The sequence below is a fragment of the Chelon labrosus genome (genome assembly GCF_963514085.1).
Source record: "Chelon labrosus genome assembly, chromosome: 15".
In the NCBI taxonomy this organism is placed as follows: Eukaryota; Metazoa; Chordata; class Actinopteri; order Mugiliformes; family Mugilidae; genus Chelon; species Chelon labrosus.
Genome location: NC_140348.1, coordinates 16,089,571 through 16,107,428, shown reverse-complemented (window position 1 = coordinate 16,107,428; position 17,858 = coordinate 16,089,571). Strand labels below are relative to the sequence as shown.

At 42.7% G+C, this 17,858-nt stretch overlaps 2 protein-coding genes across 2 annotated transcripts; both read right to left on the bottom strand.

The window, feature by feature from the left end:
* Positions 1-411: 411 nt before the first annotated feature.
* Positions 412-10,066, bottom strand: rrp12 (ribosomal RNA processing 12 homolog). Its single transcript, XM_084561902.1, has 34 exons — positions 9,917-10,066; positions 8,975-9,204; positions 8,733-8,816; positions 8,536-8,612; positions 8,348-8,453; positions 8,139-8,255; positions 7,887-8,025; positions 7,464-7,591; positions 7,258-7,356; positions 7,080-7,171; positions 6,877-6,988; positions 6,637-6,737; positions 6,442-6,556; positions 6,215-6,357; positions 5,999-6,120; positions 5,855-5,919; positions 5,608-5,770; positions 5,350-5,504; positions 4,459-4,526; positions 4,240-4,333; positions 3,991-4,149; positions 3,793-3,873; positions 3,607-3,712; positions 3,410-3,517; positions 3,156-3,313; positions 2,984-3,075; positions 2,453-2,608; positions 2,192-2,364; positions 1,990-2,100; positions 1,864-1,910; positions 1,694-1,772; positions 1,548-1,615; positions 1,371-1,453; positions 412-1,281 (listed from the first exon to the last, which is right to left on the bottom strand). The coding sequence occupies exons 1-34, from the start codon at positions 10,053-10,055 to the stop codon at positions 1,179-1,181; spliced, it is 3,873 nt and encodes a 1,290-aa protein (XP_084418028.1). The 5' UTR covers positions 10,056-10,066; the 3' UTR covers positions 412-1,178.
* Positions 10,067-10,542: 476 nt separating this feature from the next.
* On the bottom strand, positions 10,543-17,826 carry ubtd1a (ubiquitin domain containing 1a). The gene is made up of 5 exons (XM_084561716.1): positions 17,570-17,826; positions 17,042-17,128; positions 12,894-13,121; positions 11,816-12,001; positions 10,543-11,643 (listed from the first exon to the last, which is right to left on the bottom strand). The coding sequence occupies exons 1-5, from the start codon at positions 17,619-17,621 to the stop codon at positions 11,429-11,431; spliced, it is 768 nt and encodes a 255-aa protein (XP_084417842.1). The 5' UTR covers positions 17,622-17,826; the 3' UTR covers positions 10,543-11,428.
* Between the last annotated feature and the right edge of the window lie 32 nt (positions 17,827-17,858).

Sequence of the window (17,858 nt, the reverse complement as noted above, 5' to 3'; positions counted from 1 at the left end):
AGTGAAATCATTCAGTTATGGAAAGCATGCTTTTATATATAGTTCAGTATTTCAACAGGCATTTTTAGCATTTCTAAATCTTACAGTGCAACAGAGACCTTATGACATTCTTATTAGTTAATTGAATGCTGCAGGTGATGTAATGTGTTCCCCTTTAAGGAATGTTCCTTAATACAACTAATTAAACTTGTACTTCACTGAGGACACCAATAACCTACCCGTGACATTTATATAAATAACCTGCAATGTTAATCTTAAATTCCGCTTTAAATTCTTAAATTTGCTTCTCGTGCTATTCAAACTCATATTTCTGGAAAACATTACTCTGCTCTGATAAATCTGTTTGTCATTGTTTGCCACTTAAACAAATGGTACGGCAGTGTTCAGGCTAAATCTCTAAAAGCGCATTTTTTCATTATGGATTACTGCGTGTCGTTAAACTGTGAATTTATAACATAAACGCCGGTGCTGACGTTGCCCGGTCTGAGAATGTCCTGACTCAAGCCTGAGCTCAGACACAAAAGAGCTGCATTTAGGAGGTCAGTCTGTCGCTACATGACTCATTATGCTGTAACCCATCTGGGTAAATGAATCACATGAGAGTAATGGCATGTTAAGTCCTGCAGCAAAACAACTGCCTACAGCTTTTCTCTTCGTGTGGCAAAGCTGCGATGTAAGAAGGAAATGTTGTAAACAAGGGCACGTTGGAGGCAACGGTGGGGTTAAGGGGAGGGAAAGAGGGAAATGAGACCTTTTATATTTCAGCTTTAATGATGTATTTCAGTCTGAAAAGCATTTATGACTGCGCTTAGTCACCATTAATAATTCAGGTCTACAGCGCCCTCAAGTGGCGAAACAAGTCACATATCACTCTTCCCCTAACAGTTTTCTGTCTATATATTTCACACATAAATATATTTTTTATCACAGGGTAGAGATCTATCTGGTGCATTTGCCATCACATTACTTACTGTTAGGAAAGCTGATGTTGAGCAGAGCATTATGGGAGATTTGAAGGGCGTAAGTTTCAAAACAAACTGTTTTCACCCTCGTAGAGTCTGTCAGAAACACACACAGGCACACACAAACATCCGAGGTGCATGTCGTCATTTTAGCGTGTTAATGAGCACGCCGTCGCACACATTTAGAGTCCACAGAGCAACGGAAAGTTCTGCTTTTCAGGCTTTTCGCTTTTTCTTCTGCATTTTCTTTCCGGACAGCGCCCCCTTCTGGGCTCCTCTCACCATGCCCTTGAACTGGCCCTGAAGCTTGGCACGTTTCCTGGGAGCACAGCACGAGACGTGTCAGCGTGAGACATTTTTAACCATTCTTTTGTCTTAGTTTTACAAAATGACATCTGCTGCTCATACCTGCGATTCAGCTGGGCTTTCTTCAGGGGGATGTAGGCGTAAGGGTCAAGCTTTCCTTTCTTCTTCACGTCTCCTTTTCCCTTCTGAGAGACGGAGGATAAAAGAACGCTCTGAATGACAATTTCCAAACTACACAGTTACTTCCCCTTAAGTTTTCATGAGCACTGTCAGACTCACCTTTGACTTGTAGTCAGATCCGACGTCTTGGTGACCTCCCAGGGGTCTGTGGATGCCTGAGCCACCAGCTAAGTGACAAAGAAACAATATTAGCATGAAAAAATTATCAAGCTGTGAACTAATAAAATGCATCTAATTTAAGTTACCTTTATATTTCAGCTGGGGTTCAATGTCCATATCGTCATCATAATTGTCATCTTTAAACCTCCTCTTCTGTGTCTTTTTCTGAGGATGTTTTGAAAGGATAGAGAGTAAACCACAGAGTAATGACATGTCTCTTAACATCTTATTCATACTGTATACACTAAGTACTCACACTTTTGACTCCAGCCTCTTCTAGAATATCTTTCATCTCTCCTCCATCTGTGAGAACAACAAAGATTTATATTCACAGTCTGTTCCGACTCAAATAAATGTATCCCGCTGTACTGGCTCCTCTTACCTTTGTCTTCGCCATCCTCCTCCTCATCTTCTCTAATGATCAGCCGTCCATCTGAGGTCACTTTGAAGCCATGGTCAACCCTGGCGCTCTTCTTCAGCTCCGGGTTGGTGGCTGAGGATCAACAAAAGCTGCGTTAGCGCCACGGAAGCAAATCAAACTGCAGGTTGACTGCACCCATCAAAAAGTAACGAAGCTGCGTTACCCAGCACTCTCTGTGAAACTTTGGAATCCAGGAAGTTAAGCGGGTCATCTTCCTCTCCCTCTTTCAGCCACGCACGTCCCTTCTGCTGTTTGCCTGCTTTCTTCTGAGCATTGCGAGGCTTCCCTTCATCCTCCGACAAATCGCTGTCCGACTCGGCAAGGATGTCCTCAATACTTAAAAAGAGAGGACAAAAGATTTTATTTAAAGAAGGATATGGGTAAACATACGAGGGGAGGCATTTCATCAGTGAGATTGCTCTACCTTTGGCTTTTTGGTTTAGGTGCCTCCTCTTCGCTCTCAGACTCGTCATGCTCCTCCGTGGCCTGTTTCCTCCTCTTGGTGCGAGCCTCGGCCTTACGGATGTTGGCCAGCACCTTGTGGTGTTCAGCAGGCAGCATGGACTTCACCAACTCGAAACTGGAAAATAAAAAAGCGAATCAGACAAAAAATACAAACATTGCCAAGCACTACAGAAGTACAATGACAATGAAATGAAAGCCATCTTATTTCCAGCCCTATTTCTATACAGTAGGGGTTCTGGGAACATCTCAACAAACACCTGGTGCCACTGCTTCATTAACATTTGATTAAGATGCTAAGTTTAATGGTGCCACAATATCCTAATAATCTCATTTGTCAGTTCTTTAATTTTGTGTTCACAATAAGACAGTTTTGGTTATCTTTTTTTAAACATATTTAAACAAAGAAATCAATCCGGTGCATATCTGATGACCACGTATTAACACACATATGGAATGCTAAAAACATGAAGATTGATTCTGTAGCCCTTACCCAAACTTTCTGATAAATTTAGTGAAGATGTTCTTCAGTTTGGTTCTGAAGTGCCTCCTCACATCGTCCTTGATGTTTCCAATGCCCTCCATCTGGAACAAAACAGAGTAACGTGTTTAAAAGCGAGGCGCACATCTCTTTAATAAGATAACCCAGGATGCACGGTGCATACCATGACAGTGGCATGCGAGGCCAGCGTCTTGGAGTCCATGATGAAGAGGATGACCTTGATGAAGCCCAAGGCGGCTTTGACCACCTCTCTGGTACGAGACGACAGCAGCAGACAAACGTTGTGCAGCAGCTGCTCCATGGATTTCACCTCGATGGAGTCTGGGAAAGAAAAGACAGAAGATTGAATAAAGCCTACGAATGCAAACTTTAAACAAACACCACCAGGAAACTGCTGATAGCCAGCTGATAGGCTACCTTTATACTCAAACACTAGACGTGTGAGTGCCAGCACTGTGCAGGTGATCATGGTGACCGAGCCCAAGAGTCCTGCATACACCATCACCAAGTACTCCCCGATAGCATCTGGATGATAAACAGATCTGTTAGTAATAGCCTGCTTGTCAAATTTTCAAATTTCTACACATATTTGTTACAAGGAAGATGTGCGTTACCTATTGTGTTACCACAGAAGCGAACAAAAGCATTTCCTATTTCAACAAGCAGGTTGTAGGCGTTCTTCCGAGCTCCGACAGACACCTCCTTGGTGCATATAATCACCTGAAAGAGGAAAGCATTCTTATAAACATCAGCACGCCGTCTTTGTCTGTGTGCCAGCGCTTATTTATTCGTGTCCGTACCTCTGGCAGCAGCGTGGTGATAAAGTCTTTGTGTTCTTCATTTAACCTTTTCACGATGTGGATCAGACACTTCAGTCTCGGCTGAACAATAGCAGCACAAACAGAGAGATACGATCAGACGGCTCAGTAAAACGAGATAGACATACAAGCCCATCTAATGTGTTGTGTAGATGGGTTTCCTCTACACGTCCGTCTCACCCTCTTTGCTGGCGAGGAGGCGTTCTTCAATGTGTCCAGCAAGACGGCCTTGAGCGTTTCCAGATTAGACACGACAAACGACCTGCACTCCTCTCTCTCCGCTCCACACATCTCCTCCAGCACACGGTACGCTTTCTTCTGCATGCCTGGCTCCTTCGTCTGAAAGCAAATCAACCAACAGACACTAAGCCAACAAAGAAATATTAAAATCCACACATGCCATTAATCTCATTATTCTTACATCATTACCTCCAAATACGGCCTAATCAGCTCAAAGGTCTTAGCCATTGTGGACTCATCTACAAAGGGAGCCATGGCAACCACAAGGTCCATCACTGACAGCCTGAGATGTACAGAAAGTCAGAAGACAATAATTTAAGCAAACAGACAAAAAGGCAAGCACGCTGGTATTCATGCTATTCTAAATCAGATAATTCATTGATCAGGATGAGCACTTTCATGTCCTACCGTGTGAACTCAGTGGACTCTGGACTGGTCAGTCTGTCCATGGCTTTTTGCAGGAACGTGCAGATCATCTGAGGATGATTGTTTTGATTAGTGCTACACCGGTACAATAGTACATGGATTAACTACACTGGCCTCTAAAATCCTGGACAGACAGCCCACAAAAACAAATATGTTAAGGACGACCGATTGTGATTTTTCCCTCCACGCCAGACACAAGCAGGTGTTTAATCTGAGATGCAGAGAAGTTCAGGCCTGGGATTAAAATGCATTCCCCAAATAATCACAAGTGGGAAGCTGCAGGTACGAGCATGAACGCATCCAAGTTGCACCAACATCCACATTTGGCTGTTAACAAAACAAGAACTAATTCACTAATAAAAACAGTACTGGTGTGGTTTTCTATTTAGCCATGTGTTTATGTCGACTTGTGGAGTTAAAGGCGGTTTAGGCTTCTGTGTCAATTTGACGACGTAGCTGAAGCGACAGTCCAGACCCTACACAGACGTCCACCTCACCAGAAACCTAACTACGTGTTGCAGCATGGCAGACCACAAGAGCTGCGATTGGTCCGCTTGGCAGTAGCTTATTTCTGGCTGCTTCTCCATCTCCGCAATTTTCAAATGGATTGTTTTGGGATCAATAAAGATGGAACACAACAAGGAGGTTCGGAGATAAAAACATATGTATGACTCGACTTCGGCGAAGTTTCAGTCGCTATTGTTTAAAGCACACTGTTTGTGCACAACCACGCTGTTCCAAAATGATTTGTGACAATATAGAGCACTGAACTGAGATCTAATCACAAACTGACAGTTAAATTATGTTAAAATATGACAGTTTCCTTCCCCAGCACCAGAACACTGCAGCACAAACTGATAAAACATAACTCACCTTCATGTCAGTGACAGTTAAATAGACTTTGATGGTGTCCAGCACGGCCATCCTGTACGTTCCAGACTCTCCCGCTGCGGGCTGCTGGCTGTACACGTTGAAAAGGATGGGCAGGAAGTTCTTAGAGAAGCGACCCACTTCAGCCTTTTCAGCCTCTGCGGACATGAAGCAGAAACAAAGGTTTTAGAATAACCCCATTCAAGCCGCTGCAGTGGTTTCGTGTGCCGTCTCTTTCTGCAATGACGTGTGTCTTGCTACCTGTGGAGCAGCTCTTGTTGATGACGGTGCGTAGCGCCTGGCACACTGTGAGCCTCAGGTCTGGCCGCTCATTAATGGCCGTACCGAGTGTGCGGGCGATGACTTTGAAAGACACTAGCAGGTCCACGGGACAAGTACAGAAGCCAGGAAGCATGGTCCAGATCTGAAGGACAACACATGTAATAAGACATGGGTACTCATGTGCACATTACCAAAACAAGGTGATGTGATAAGACTTTTACGCTACCTGAAGCTGTAAGGTTTGGTAGACTTTAGCTTCCAGTTTCTGTCCTGCTTGCTCCAACTCTTCAGCTGCAACAACAGATTCATCATTTAGTACAGATGGAATACAACTACACCCTCAAGTCTATCTTTTCACACTTGTTTTTACCTCTCTGCTTGAGTGTAGAGGCCAGAGGGAGGAAATATGAAGCAAAGAAACCTAGGTTAGTGTTTTTCACGTGATCCCTTATGACTGGGACCAGCCAGCTGCGTGGGAACTCCAAGTCATCGCTGATAGAAAAACAACAAACAACCACACAGTCAGTTAAAGCACAATAACAAGAAGAAAGCCACTCCTCAGTGTCTGTGTGTCCTTGTATCTTACTCATATCCGGTGATGTTGAGAGGTACGGCCCCCAGAACAACCTCAGGCCCCATGCTCTCCACAGCTCCTCCTACCGCCAAGTCCAGCTCACCACTGAAGGGGAACTGAGGGGTGGCGCGCAGGTCCGCCAGAGATTGCAAGGACTGCAGAGGACAAAACACAATCCTTCAAGCAAACTTTTAGCTTTCTTTACTGGCATAGTGATCCATAAAGTTCTGCGACTGTACCTTAGTCATGATGGAGTGAGCTTGCTTCCCTGCAACACGATAGAAGCAACCCAAGATCTGCAGCACAAACGGCCAAGAGGCATGGAAGCGATAGGACAGACCTTCCTCCACGATACTAGAACACATAGGTCATCATGAGCATTTACACGTGTCTGCAAACAAATCACTGAGACAAGCCTGGCAAAGAGACCGTACCGAAACATTTTGCAGACGTAGGAGGGGTTTCCTGTAGAAGCGGTGGCAGTGATCATGCCCATTTGCTCCATGTGAGGGCCGACACATTCAGTCAACAATGTCTGAAAGAGATACACATAAATAACTCATTAGGCATGAGGACGCCGTAAAAAATTATAGATTTCCTAATGCGAGCTAAAGTTTAAATTACAATCCTGAGCTTGACACACCAGAGCATCTCAAACCACTTGGATGTACTACCTTCAGTGTGTTGGTGGCTGCAGAAACCACCTGTGTGTGAGGTGACAACAGGCAGGACATGGCTGCAGAGAAGAGGCGAGGGAGGTGACCCAAACTCAGAGAACTCTGCAAACTAGATAAAGAAAGAGAAGCTGTCGATCAACAATCTGCATGTCAATCTGACTGGAAAAAAAACACGACAACAAGGGAGAACATTTTATCACCTTGCCAAGTGAACATGAGCTTTCTCCATGACGGCTAGCCAGGCCAGCAGAGGCTGCAGGTCGTTCTCACTGGGCACATAATCATACAGAGCCTGGGGATGAGAAACAAGAATGAGATTTTTCACATCAAGTTTGGCACCCTGAGTGAAGCACATTTGATTTGTTTGAAACCTCTCACCGTGATGATCTGTGCGTTGAGTTCGGGTGAGAGGGTCGAAGCGTTTGGCTTCCCACTGAACAGCCTGTGAAAAGCTTGCATGGCGCTGGCCGTCACCAGCTGCGGCCAGAAAACACAGCGCACATGTTAAAAAACTACATCCGAGATTCCGTGCAGATGAAAGAAAGGGTTATCTGGTTGCACTCTAGGTATTTTTGTGTTCTCACCACATGGCTGAGTGTCATCACTCGCAGCAGAGTCTCGCAACAGGACTTGACAGCTCCCAGAGGAAACGTCCCCATCAACTCCTTCAGAAGGCCGAGAACATGGAGAGTGGTGGTGTCCTCTTTACTGCCTGAAGGGAATGAAACAGAAATTAGCAAGATGTTCATGTGACTAAGAAACAAATGTGAAGGAATCTTTCAAAAGGCCACGAGAAAGAAAATGAGGTCTGATTTTATCAACTGGTTTAGAGCGAATATACAAGGCTGTGTAATATTAAGAAGGTGGCAATATGGGCCAAGTTACACATGGCTGTAATAAACATAGTAGAAGAAGTCCAGTGTCCAGTAAAGAAAACACCTCAACTCAGCATAGAACATTATTTGAGCAACTAAGAACTGAATTCATCAGTGACTATGAAGCCTTACCTCCTGCCTGCTCCATTTCTTTTATGCAGAACTTGGCTGTGCTGACTGCAGCAGGGTGATGGGTCGGGGCATTGTCTTTAAACAGGAAGTCACTACCTCGAAGAACGGAGCAAACACCTTGTTGTGCTGCTTTGCGAACCTGATGGGTAAAAAAAAAAGGACACAAGACTAAATAGTACAAAATTCAACGCCTTTAGCATCTCATTGACCATTGAATGTGGTTGTGTGTTAGCAGTTATTAGCTGGACCAACCTTTGGCTTGCTGTGCACTGTGAAGCTGAGCAGGCCGTGGTAAGCCTGAAGAGTGGACGGGTAAGTCCACACAGATGTGTCCTGCTTCCTCAACAAAGTGGCCAGGCATGACAGGATCTAAAGATGCAGAATACAAATGTTTGAAACAGCTTTCGACGACGGATATTATAGAGATAAATAGGGGATGCAGGGAAAAGTCTACTCCTCACCCATCTGAGCGCAGAGGCGGTGTCAGACGTGGCCTGTTTAGACATGACATCCAAAAGAGCCTTGGTGGTGTCTGAGAACTTAGACATAAGCACTGGGGCAGGAACCCTAGGGAATGCAGTCAGTTAGCTTGACATCCTTTGGATCATTCAGTTGACTATAGAGGTGAAAGAAAAAAACAGAGGTTTACCGTTTCATGACAAGATTGAGCAGGTACGCCACTGCCGCCTGAGACTCTGCCGAGTCCACAACTTCCAGGGTGGTCATCTACAACAAACACAGGCAAGCTTCATAATTGAACCAAAAACTTCGATTCAAAATGACTTAATAACACACACAACAAGTTGTTTTGGCAAATGTGTAAACACTGATTAAGGAAGCACTCACCAAAGCAGCAAAGTACTCCGTTTCCGTCTCCTTCCCCCCTTGACCACGGATGACTTCCGTAACAGCTGCCAAAACTGCACAGATCTGTGAAGGATATCACACGACAATGTTACAGTGACAAGGGAGGTCTCTGAGCAAGGATTTGCAATTATACAGTCGCCCAGTGACAGCTGACAAGTCATAATAAGATCATGGATGGAGAGTGGTGCAAGTAAATAATGTACATTCAGTGTAACACCCACCTCTTTGTGAGCAGCTGAATTGGACTCCCAGAAGCGCTGCACCTTCCTGAAGGTGAGGTTGGAGCAGTCCGACAGGCCGCTGAGGAAGGTGCCGGAGGTTCTCTCTGATAACATCTCATCCGGATCCTCTTCCATAAACGCATCTTTGCGGCCGCGTTCGCTGACCTCCAGCGGACCGACCTGCAGCTCATTGTGAAGTTTGAGAGCGTCAACTGTTAGATCGCTCTTTTCTGTGGAAGAAAAAGAGGATACGTGAGCTGACCTCCCAGTAGGTTCAATCAGACATAAGAGTTGACAACTTTGTGGATTCTAAACATTTACCATAGTAAATAATCCCAACCCATATTAAGTTTGGATATAAACTGAGATGCACAAGAACAGTCCTGTTAGTCATTTATTCTTGCAGCCTCTAAATTTCAACAACAACAACTACATACATGCTAACCTGCAGTCTTGAAGTCCTTCACTCCCACATTAGGGATCTGGGCTACACCTTACATACATAAATCCAACTATTTCACTTACTGAAGATCATACTTAAGGCAATAAGTGAGAAGTGAAGCTGGCTTTGATGACATTGCTCTTCAAGTAATTTCTTTAAAATCTGATGTAAAGTGCCCAAACAACTACACGTACTGCCATGTATTTACAAAATTTGTGATATTATCCGCAAGCTTGATTATTCCACAGTACTTACAATCATGAGCACCTGTCTTGTCTCGGTTAAACCAAATACAAACACAGTATGGTTGTTTCTCCAAATCGAACCGACTTGTTAGTTAAACATAAAGACAGAGCAGAATTAAGCTAAACTTTGCTGGCACATTGACGGCTCATTAACATAAACAGGTGCACCACAGAAAGTTAGTTTGGACGAGTTAAATCGCTGACGCTAGCTGCTGTTAGCGCTAGCCAGAGACCCACGTGTAATGCGAAGCTTACCGGTGGGTCGGCTGAAAAAGCGACTTTTAGCAGCCTGCCGAAAACGACTCGTCTGCGGGTTTGAGTCGCTGCTGTGCCCTTTCTTCCACCGCTTGAGTTTCGAGCCCGTCCCGGACCGAAGTTTCCCCGATTTGACCATTTTCGGGCCTGAAAACAGTCACGTTAGTCCAAAGCGTCAGCGGAGCTCCAGACGACTCCGTCGCTTACTAAATGACGTAACGGGCGTTCTCACGTGTCCGAGGCGGCGGTGTTGATGTCCGTGTCGCCGGTAGATGGCGCTGTACACCACAAACAACAAGGATCCGTGGAGTTATCGCCATGGCAACTGTGATGATGTGGAAGGACAGCGTTTTACAAAGAACTGGGACTGCGTTGTAAATAATGTTATTAAAAGTTAACGTCGGTTAATAGCTGAACAACCGATAAACCCGACGATCCGATAATAAAATCCTTTACATACAAGGCTCTTTAAGTCTTTAACCATATTACACTAAAAATTTAGCAGGCCAATTTGTAGTTCCTAGAATTTCAAAAGAGGTTTCCAGTCTACTTTCAAAGTTTGGGCTTAAAATTTCTCTTTTTGATTAAGCTTATCAGGTGACCCTGTATATCTTGTAGCTACAGTATACTGCTATAGGCCTAGGCTGGTGGGGGACATCCCATGACACAGTGAGCACCTATCCTCAACGTTATTCTCTCTCATTATCCATGGATTTGATTTGATTTGATTTGATTTGAAAAACAACAAGATCGGTTACTAAGCTATGTGTGGTAACCAAAGCAGACACAGATTTTTAAATTAATAATATTTATTTATAAGTTGTTCAAGTACAGTGAGCATCATAATGTACATAGAACTACAGTGTCTTGTTTGGAGCGATGAAATAAAAAACAAACAAAAAAATAAATAAAAAACAAACAAAGATCATCACTCGTTACCTTTTTTTAGAAAGGTGCCTTCATTATGTTCTAGGTCTTTAATGTCAGTATACAGCAGTGAAATGAAAACTTAGTGAGCACATAACGTCGCTTGACCAAATAACACATATTGAGCATGATATTTACATTTTGGATTCTACTTTTCAAACAGTTTTCAAAGAAAGAAGGGAGGAAAGATGGATTTTCCTTATTCATATATCTGGGTGAACCATATTTACTTTATTAATAAGCACAAGTACAAACAGACATGACAAGGATAGGAACCGATGTAAACAATAGAGCTGTGAGGTGATGTGTTCACAAACAGACAGACAGAGAAACAGACAGTGGAATATGTATCTTAGGGCTCTACTTTTAATCTAAAGTGTTTCAGTGCTTTTCAGTATTCTTACTTCATTTGGAAAAAAAGGAACAAATAGAAAAAGGAGCAATATAAAAGCAATAAATTCTTATTTATAAAAATGTACACAAAATTCCACTGCAGTACCAACTGCAAAAAGGATTTCAAGCTCTACTCTTGTTCCTGCAGCCCTCTCTGGCACGTTCTTTATCTTTTCTTCACTGTCTCACTCGTCAGTTAGTTATGACCGTGGGGTTCGTATTGACAATCACTTGGACAACAAAGTCCTTTTGGATCTTGGTATCTTGCAGACGAGTCTTGTCAGTCAGAAGCTTGCCGGAAAAGAACCACCTCTGGCGGATCACCTCAATTTCTTCCTGCTCTTCCAGTTGTTTCTTCAGCTCAGCGATGGAGTCCGCCATGCTGGCTGTCAGACGCACGTCCTTCCCTGAGAAAACCGCAAGGCATCAGTAGAGTTGACACAGATTTCCGAACAAGACACCGAAAAGCTATGCATTATTAATCAGACTCTAGCCTGGAGGAGAACAGATTACATAACACGGAGTTCTTTACATTCACAAGGCTTATTATATTATTACGTTGATCACACTGGGTGTTACCTGATGATAGCCGCACCCGCAGCTGGAACTCTTGTCTGCATGGAGGTGGCTGAGCTTGTTTTGGTGTGGATTCAGAAATTTTGCTCTCACTGGTTGTTTCGGTGATGAGGTTGACAGGTGGGGCTAAAGTGTATGCAGGGAGCTGGTAGCGGTTGCCCAGTTCATCATAACTCTCGGTGAGGGAACCTGCAGAGGAGATATAGCACATGAGCGACCACTTTTCTTTACCTCATTTCATTAACAGCAGCCGACTTTAAATTCCCCATGAAACAGCTGGAAAAGTGCAATTTAGTTTCTGAATGTTTAAGTGTTTTGTGTAAAAACAGGGTCAGGAAAGCGGTTCCTTTGCTAATCAGAGCCAAAGTGGGCTCTGATTAGTCAGCTTCAATGGCCTGAGCAGGCACCACCCATACATGTTCGAGGCAATATTCAAAGCTGGCAGTGCTGCTGATGAAGCAAAGCATCACATTGGATGCAACTTTATTACACTCCCTGTTGTGCAGGATGAGTCATCAATATTTTTATTAATTTTTAGGAATGGACAAACTCTCTCAATGCATTTTTTTTCCCCAATGGTGGGCCAGATTTTGGCAAATTGGTGACAAATAATGCAAGATGACAAAGTAAACACTGAATTAGATTTCATGTGCAAGTATGATCCATTTAAATTAACATAAGTGTCATTCAACTAATAGAGCAGTTAAAAGAAACAAATCACTTCTTGCATGTATGAATGAATACGCAGTAACGGCATTTTTCCACCTAACTGTGCCACAGCTCTATGTGCAGCCATCCATCCGCAGTGGTCACGCAGCACTGCAACTATTATGTAACTATCAAAGCAGTAATCTCTGAACAATTGATGCATGTGATTCTGAAAACTGTTCATTGACATTTTTGGAATTATGACATGTGCGCTAAGCATTTGCGCTGGACGGTCCGGGACATTTACAGCTTACAATTTATAGCTGGATGATGTTTCCATGTCTAAAAGGGGATTGTGTGTGTGTGTGTGTGTGTGTGTGTGTGTGTGTGTGTGTGTGTGTGTGTGTGCGTGTGTTTGCGTGTCTGTGTGTACCATGTGGCAGAGTAATGCATGCTCCATCCACTATAGCCTGCGCTAGCTCCAGGTCATTGCACTCCGCAGCCAGGGCTGCTGCTCTGAGTGCGTCCCAGATCTCTTTACGTCCATCAAAGGCTGGAGCTGTATCCCAAAACTCATCCCGCTTACTCCTTAGCTGGCCCTCCGTCATTGGGTACTCGCTCTTCCATTTGGGGCGCTCCTTCTTAAGAGGCTCATTGCGCCCTGAAAAAAAAAATTTAATTAATGAATAATAATAATAATAAAGGAATTACAGGGCAGTAAAACCAGTTATCTGGCAGTAAAACAAGGAAACTGGTATCTAGATAGTTGTTGGATTGGTTCAAGTCAAGACTGCTCCAAACTTGGCACCAGTGACTGATTCAGACCTATCAATCTGTTAAAGCTTTAAATGGTCTATCTCTTTGAACGTATATTAGAGATAAATCACAGAATACATATTATGGCCAGAACAGCCACTTCCCAGAATAATATACCATAAAACTTAAGGAAAACTCCATAGCCAAGTAAAACCGATCACATGTTTTAAATCTTTGTTGTACACTTGGTGCTGTAGTAAGCAGTGAGGTCAGAAAATGACAAAAACACTTCCAAACTGAAGGATATTCAGTGTTTGGTAACAACCCATGAAAAAGATATATACCAGCCCTGAGATATCTACGATCACTGTCTCTATCTGTGATATTTACCACTTTCTATATCGGCTGACTAAAGCCACAACAGTTTTCTGTCAGAAATCCAACGGGACCATTTTGTTCACCTACTGCAGGTGTTTCCATGCTGGCACACGCTGTGTATCCGCTGTACCGGTATACCAAGAAAGTCTATTTGATTTGCAGAGGCAGGAAAATCAAAGTGATTATTTATAGAGCCCGGGGTTACCGCAGTGGCTAGTAACACGTACGTGTGCATGGAGACACATAAGCACACGCCAGTGGATTATAGGCAGTAATCAGGTTCCACATAACAGGATTTGTCTGTCCCTATCCCGTAGAGGCTCTGGTTAGAGAGATGAGCACTCATTGGTCAATGAAAGGCAGCGAAAACACACCGGCCTCTCACAGAAAGACACAGAAACACAAACCTACAACAAGTCTATTATTAGAGCAATTAAAAGTGGTTATGCCCCTTTCACTTCTGTGTTGCGAAAAAGGTCCAGTTAATTAATTTTTAAAATAAATGTTATATAACAATTACACAGTTAACACAATAAATTCCAAATTTATAGGCATATATATTGTGGCAAGGAGTTATCTATAACAATGCCCAACGTATACCCACGTGTACCCAAAAAAATATTAATAGATTACAATTTAATATAAATTCTTCCAGTATAGATGTTTTTTCTCCTATTGCTCCTGATTATCTTTCATTAATATTATATAATATATACACATGCTGTTTTGCTTAACTTCCATCTTTTATAAATCGTTTGACTTATATTTTGTGTTTTACACACTGGACAGCACACGAACATCCAAAGACAGATGATCTTCTATTTCACTTACAATAATGACCAACAGTTTGAATAACAACAAGGCTTTTCCAGACTGTAAGACTGAATTAACATGCCAGCCAAACAAATGCAAATAAAATGGTTGTCATGAATCCTAATGAGCAACCTGTCTGCTAGTTACGGAGAGATACAGAGAGATAATTTCTCATCTGCACAGACCTGTTGTGATGATATGTAATTAAAAACCATTATCAAACTCGAGTCTAAGCAATCAGTGTTAGCCAAGTGGTTGGACACGCTTTAATGTGACATTGCTGCCTTTCCGCTTACGTTTTGTGCTTTTTGCTTAAATCAGTACTTATTGATGGCGACCTGCAGTGCATGAAGAACATTTCATTCTTTTTACGCAGCTAGAGCAGAATTGACTCTGTGTCTTCGGCTGTAAGCCTACCCGGAATCGAAGCTTAACGGTTTCGACTACAGGCGACGTCTCAAGTTTTATTTCCTGAAGCTTAAACATTCCTGGCAGATGGAAAATACTACACAGAAAAATTGCGCAAGTTCCTGTCATCTAAAGGAAAAAAAAAAATTTGGACCTGCTATTATTACTACATCACTGTTATGCACTATTTTAAACTACATCTGGTTGTTATTATAACCAGATATTGTTCTGACTTGTGCGTATGAAGCACAAATGACTTACCTATAATTTTGGAAAATTCCCAAACTCTGAAATAATAACATCGGAGTTTGCAATTCGTTTATTAAGTACTAGCTCCATATCCTTCATCCTAATTATTATTACTTTTAAGCTTTTACATTTTTTACACTTATTTAAACTCATTATCTATCAAAGTGAGCACTCGGGATCTTCCTTTTGTTTGTTGGTTGATTTTTTGGTCTACTTCTAACTCTTACACCATTCAACAAGAATACCTGTAAGCCCTAGTAACAACAGCACCAACAGTATAGTACAGTAACGCAAAACACTTTGAGACAAATTACGACACACACAAACATCTGCACCAACATGAAAGCATTTTTTTTTCACCTTAGATAAAAATCTATACTTACTTTTGAGCATAATCTTAAAGGGTGTATTTGGAGTGTGATAGTAATTATATTCCCTGGAGTTAGGTACTCCCATAGCTGTTCTTCCTCAGAGATTCGGCGTGAGACAAATGTCTGTACATCAAACGTCCACAACAATGAACCACGGAGCCTCGGGATAGTCCCCGCTGTGTCCAACCAGCTTGAAGCGAAAACAACCACCTGATCTAGTTCACAACGCAGATTCAGACCTCAGCCCCTGTGACACTTCCCCAGTTGCTTAAAAATGACCACGCTCCCTCCACTTATATCCTTTCTAATAACAAACACACGGAATTCCCAAAATATCAGGATAGGATCAGTTGATGGAAAAAGGTTCAACGTAGGGCGAGCCCGAGGAGTGTCCTTGCAAGAAGGTAGCTACTTTACACAAGAGGTCTAATCCTATCAGCTCTATTTTGAGACGGGATAGAAATACCCAAAGGCAACGTGCTAAACCCATTAACAGACAATAAACCCTTGTCGCGCAGTCTGTTTGAAAGGAGAAGCTACTGTTTTAGTAGCTAGGTGACTTTTTTTCATGAAAGCTATTTTTATGAATCTGTCATGCACACGCTGCATTTCCACAACTAACAGTGTGGCAATTCATTGAACATCTTCTGAGAGGTCATGCCTGTCTCAAAGATAAATTATCTCTTTATTCATGTAATATATATATATTGCAGCAGAACAACATGAAGTAATTATGCACCAAGTAGGTCAACCTCTAATATGACAACACTCTGTGCAGGCCCATGCTGCTGCTGCTGCTGCTGCTGCTGCCGCCGCTCAATGCATAATGCATGACAATCCAGCCCCAGCACACAGCCACTCGTTCACAAGGAATGGATTGAGCGGTGTTTATATAATCTGCCCTATCAGGTCCTCAGCACGGATTAGACACAAACCATGACGCCTGAGACATTTAACACCTGAAACTGTAAGCTTTCACGGTGGGAGTGGCTTCTATGCAAGAGAGGCGTAGTAAGGACAGTGAGTTGTTAAGGTTGCCTCTGGCTGGGGCTTCATAATGTTGCGTAAACTCCTGTGTTGTACTGGCTCGGTGTTGTCCAGACATAGTCTGAAGGGTCAGAGGATGTGTACTTCTTATGTATACGCTTACGGGTTCATGCATCACTGCACAAGCTTTTTCTTTCCTTTGGACGTAATATCATATTTGTAATATACCAATCTAATTTGCTGTAACTGTACATGGCCTGCAACAACATTAGTAGGCCTTCTTCAACTCAGGAGCCATATTGCCATATAGTGCAACCATCTTTCGTCTCAGTTGGAACAGCAATCCGCAAAAACAAATGTAAAGAAACGTCCTTATTCCTGGTTTAGAGTTAAAGGCGTTACAGAGAAGTATAATACTAAAGTTAATTTCTGCCACTGTGATAAATAAAGTCATTATAATGAGAGACTTTTTGAAGATGACTCTTATATTATTTGCATGCACTTATCATGATGTACATGATCTTTTTTTCTTATTGTTAGAAATGGGCTTCCCTATTAAAAAGCTTGTGCATTCACTAAATGACGTGCTCATGCTGTCCAAAATGTTCCAGTTTCTTACCTCCACGTTTTTTGCTCCTTGTCGAGCTCGGGGCACTCCCTTGTCCATCCATCCGAGTCCTGCCCACACAGCCTCCCATCACTGTCCCTACATTCCAGACCAAGGAGACAAATCTTATTGGTCTAATTTAACACATATCTGAAATGAAATACCTTGAAATGCAAAGTGTGATAAAAAACGAACAGCTAAGGATGAGGTGCCTTATATGAAAAGCATCATCAGGAAATAAATGACAGCTCAGCACTCCTTGTTCCTGTGAGGTCAGACTGGCTGTTATGTTTACGTCACGTGTACCGCCAGCTGACGGGGACACGCGCCTGGACCTCATGCCAGTCCTGCTCGGATTTTTTCTATTTACACATTCAAAACAATGCGTTTATGCACGATTATATTTTTTATTTCTTTGTAAAAATGTATTTTCTTTGTTCTTCTGCTAGGGTTTTATATAATCGCACGGAATTTACTGTTGTTAACTATTAAAAAAAAAATAAAAAATACAAAAAGCTTGATGTGATTCATTTTACCTACCGGAAATCCAGTCTGCTAAATTATGCATCCGTCTGCAGTTTGCTTGCCACATCCGAACTTGCTTCAAAGTGAAGTTATCCTGACGCGATCGATCAGCAGGATGACAGACTGGTAGAAGTGTGTCTGTGCAGGGCTGGAGTCCAGGTGTGGTCCTGCAGTCTTCAGCAGATCTCCACCGCTTCTCCCAAAAAAAATTTATATACTTAAACAATATCGCTATCCCCTGCAATTCATCGTGAACGGAGGTCACCCGCGCGATCCAGGAGCGCTGATCCAGAATTAAAGCTTT

Coding starts and splice junctions, on each gene's coding strand:
- rrp12 (XM_084561902.1), bottom strand. CDS start 10,055: ATGGTCAAATCGGGGAAACTTCGGTCCGGGACGGGCTCGAAACTCAAG. Junction 7,357..7,463: donor TGATGACACTCAGCCATGTG/GTGAGAACACAA, acceptor TTCTGGCCGCAG/CTGGTGACGGCCAGCGCCAT. Junction 1,616..1,693: donor ACCCCAGCTGAAATATAAAG/GTAACTTAAATT, acceptor TTTGTCACTTAG/CTGGTGGCTCAGGCATCCAC.
- ubtd1a (XM_084561716.1), bottom strand. CDS start 17,621: ATGTGGCAAGCAAACTGCAGACGGATGCATAATTTAGCAGACTGGATT. Junction 17,129..17,569: donor TTTAGCAGACTGGATTTCCG/GTAGGTAAAATG, acceptor TCTGGAATGTAG/GGACAGTGATGGGAGGCTGT. Junction 13,122..17,041: donor AAGGAGCAAAAAACGTGGAG/GTAAGAAACTGG, acceptor TTTTTTTTTCAG/GGCGCAATGAGCCTCTTAAG.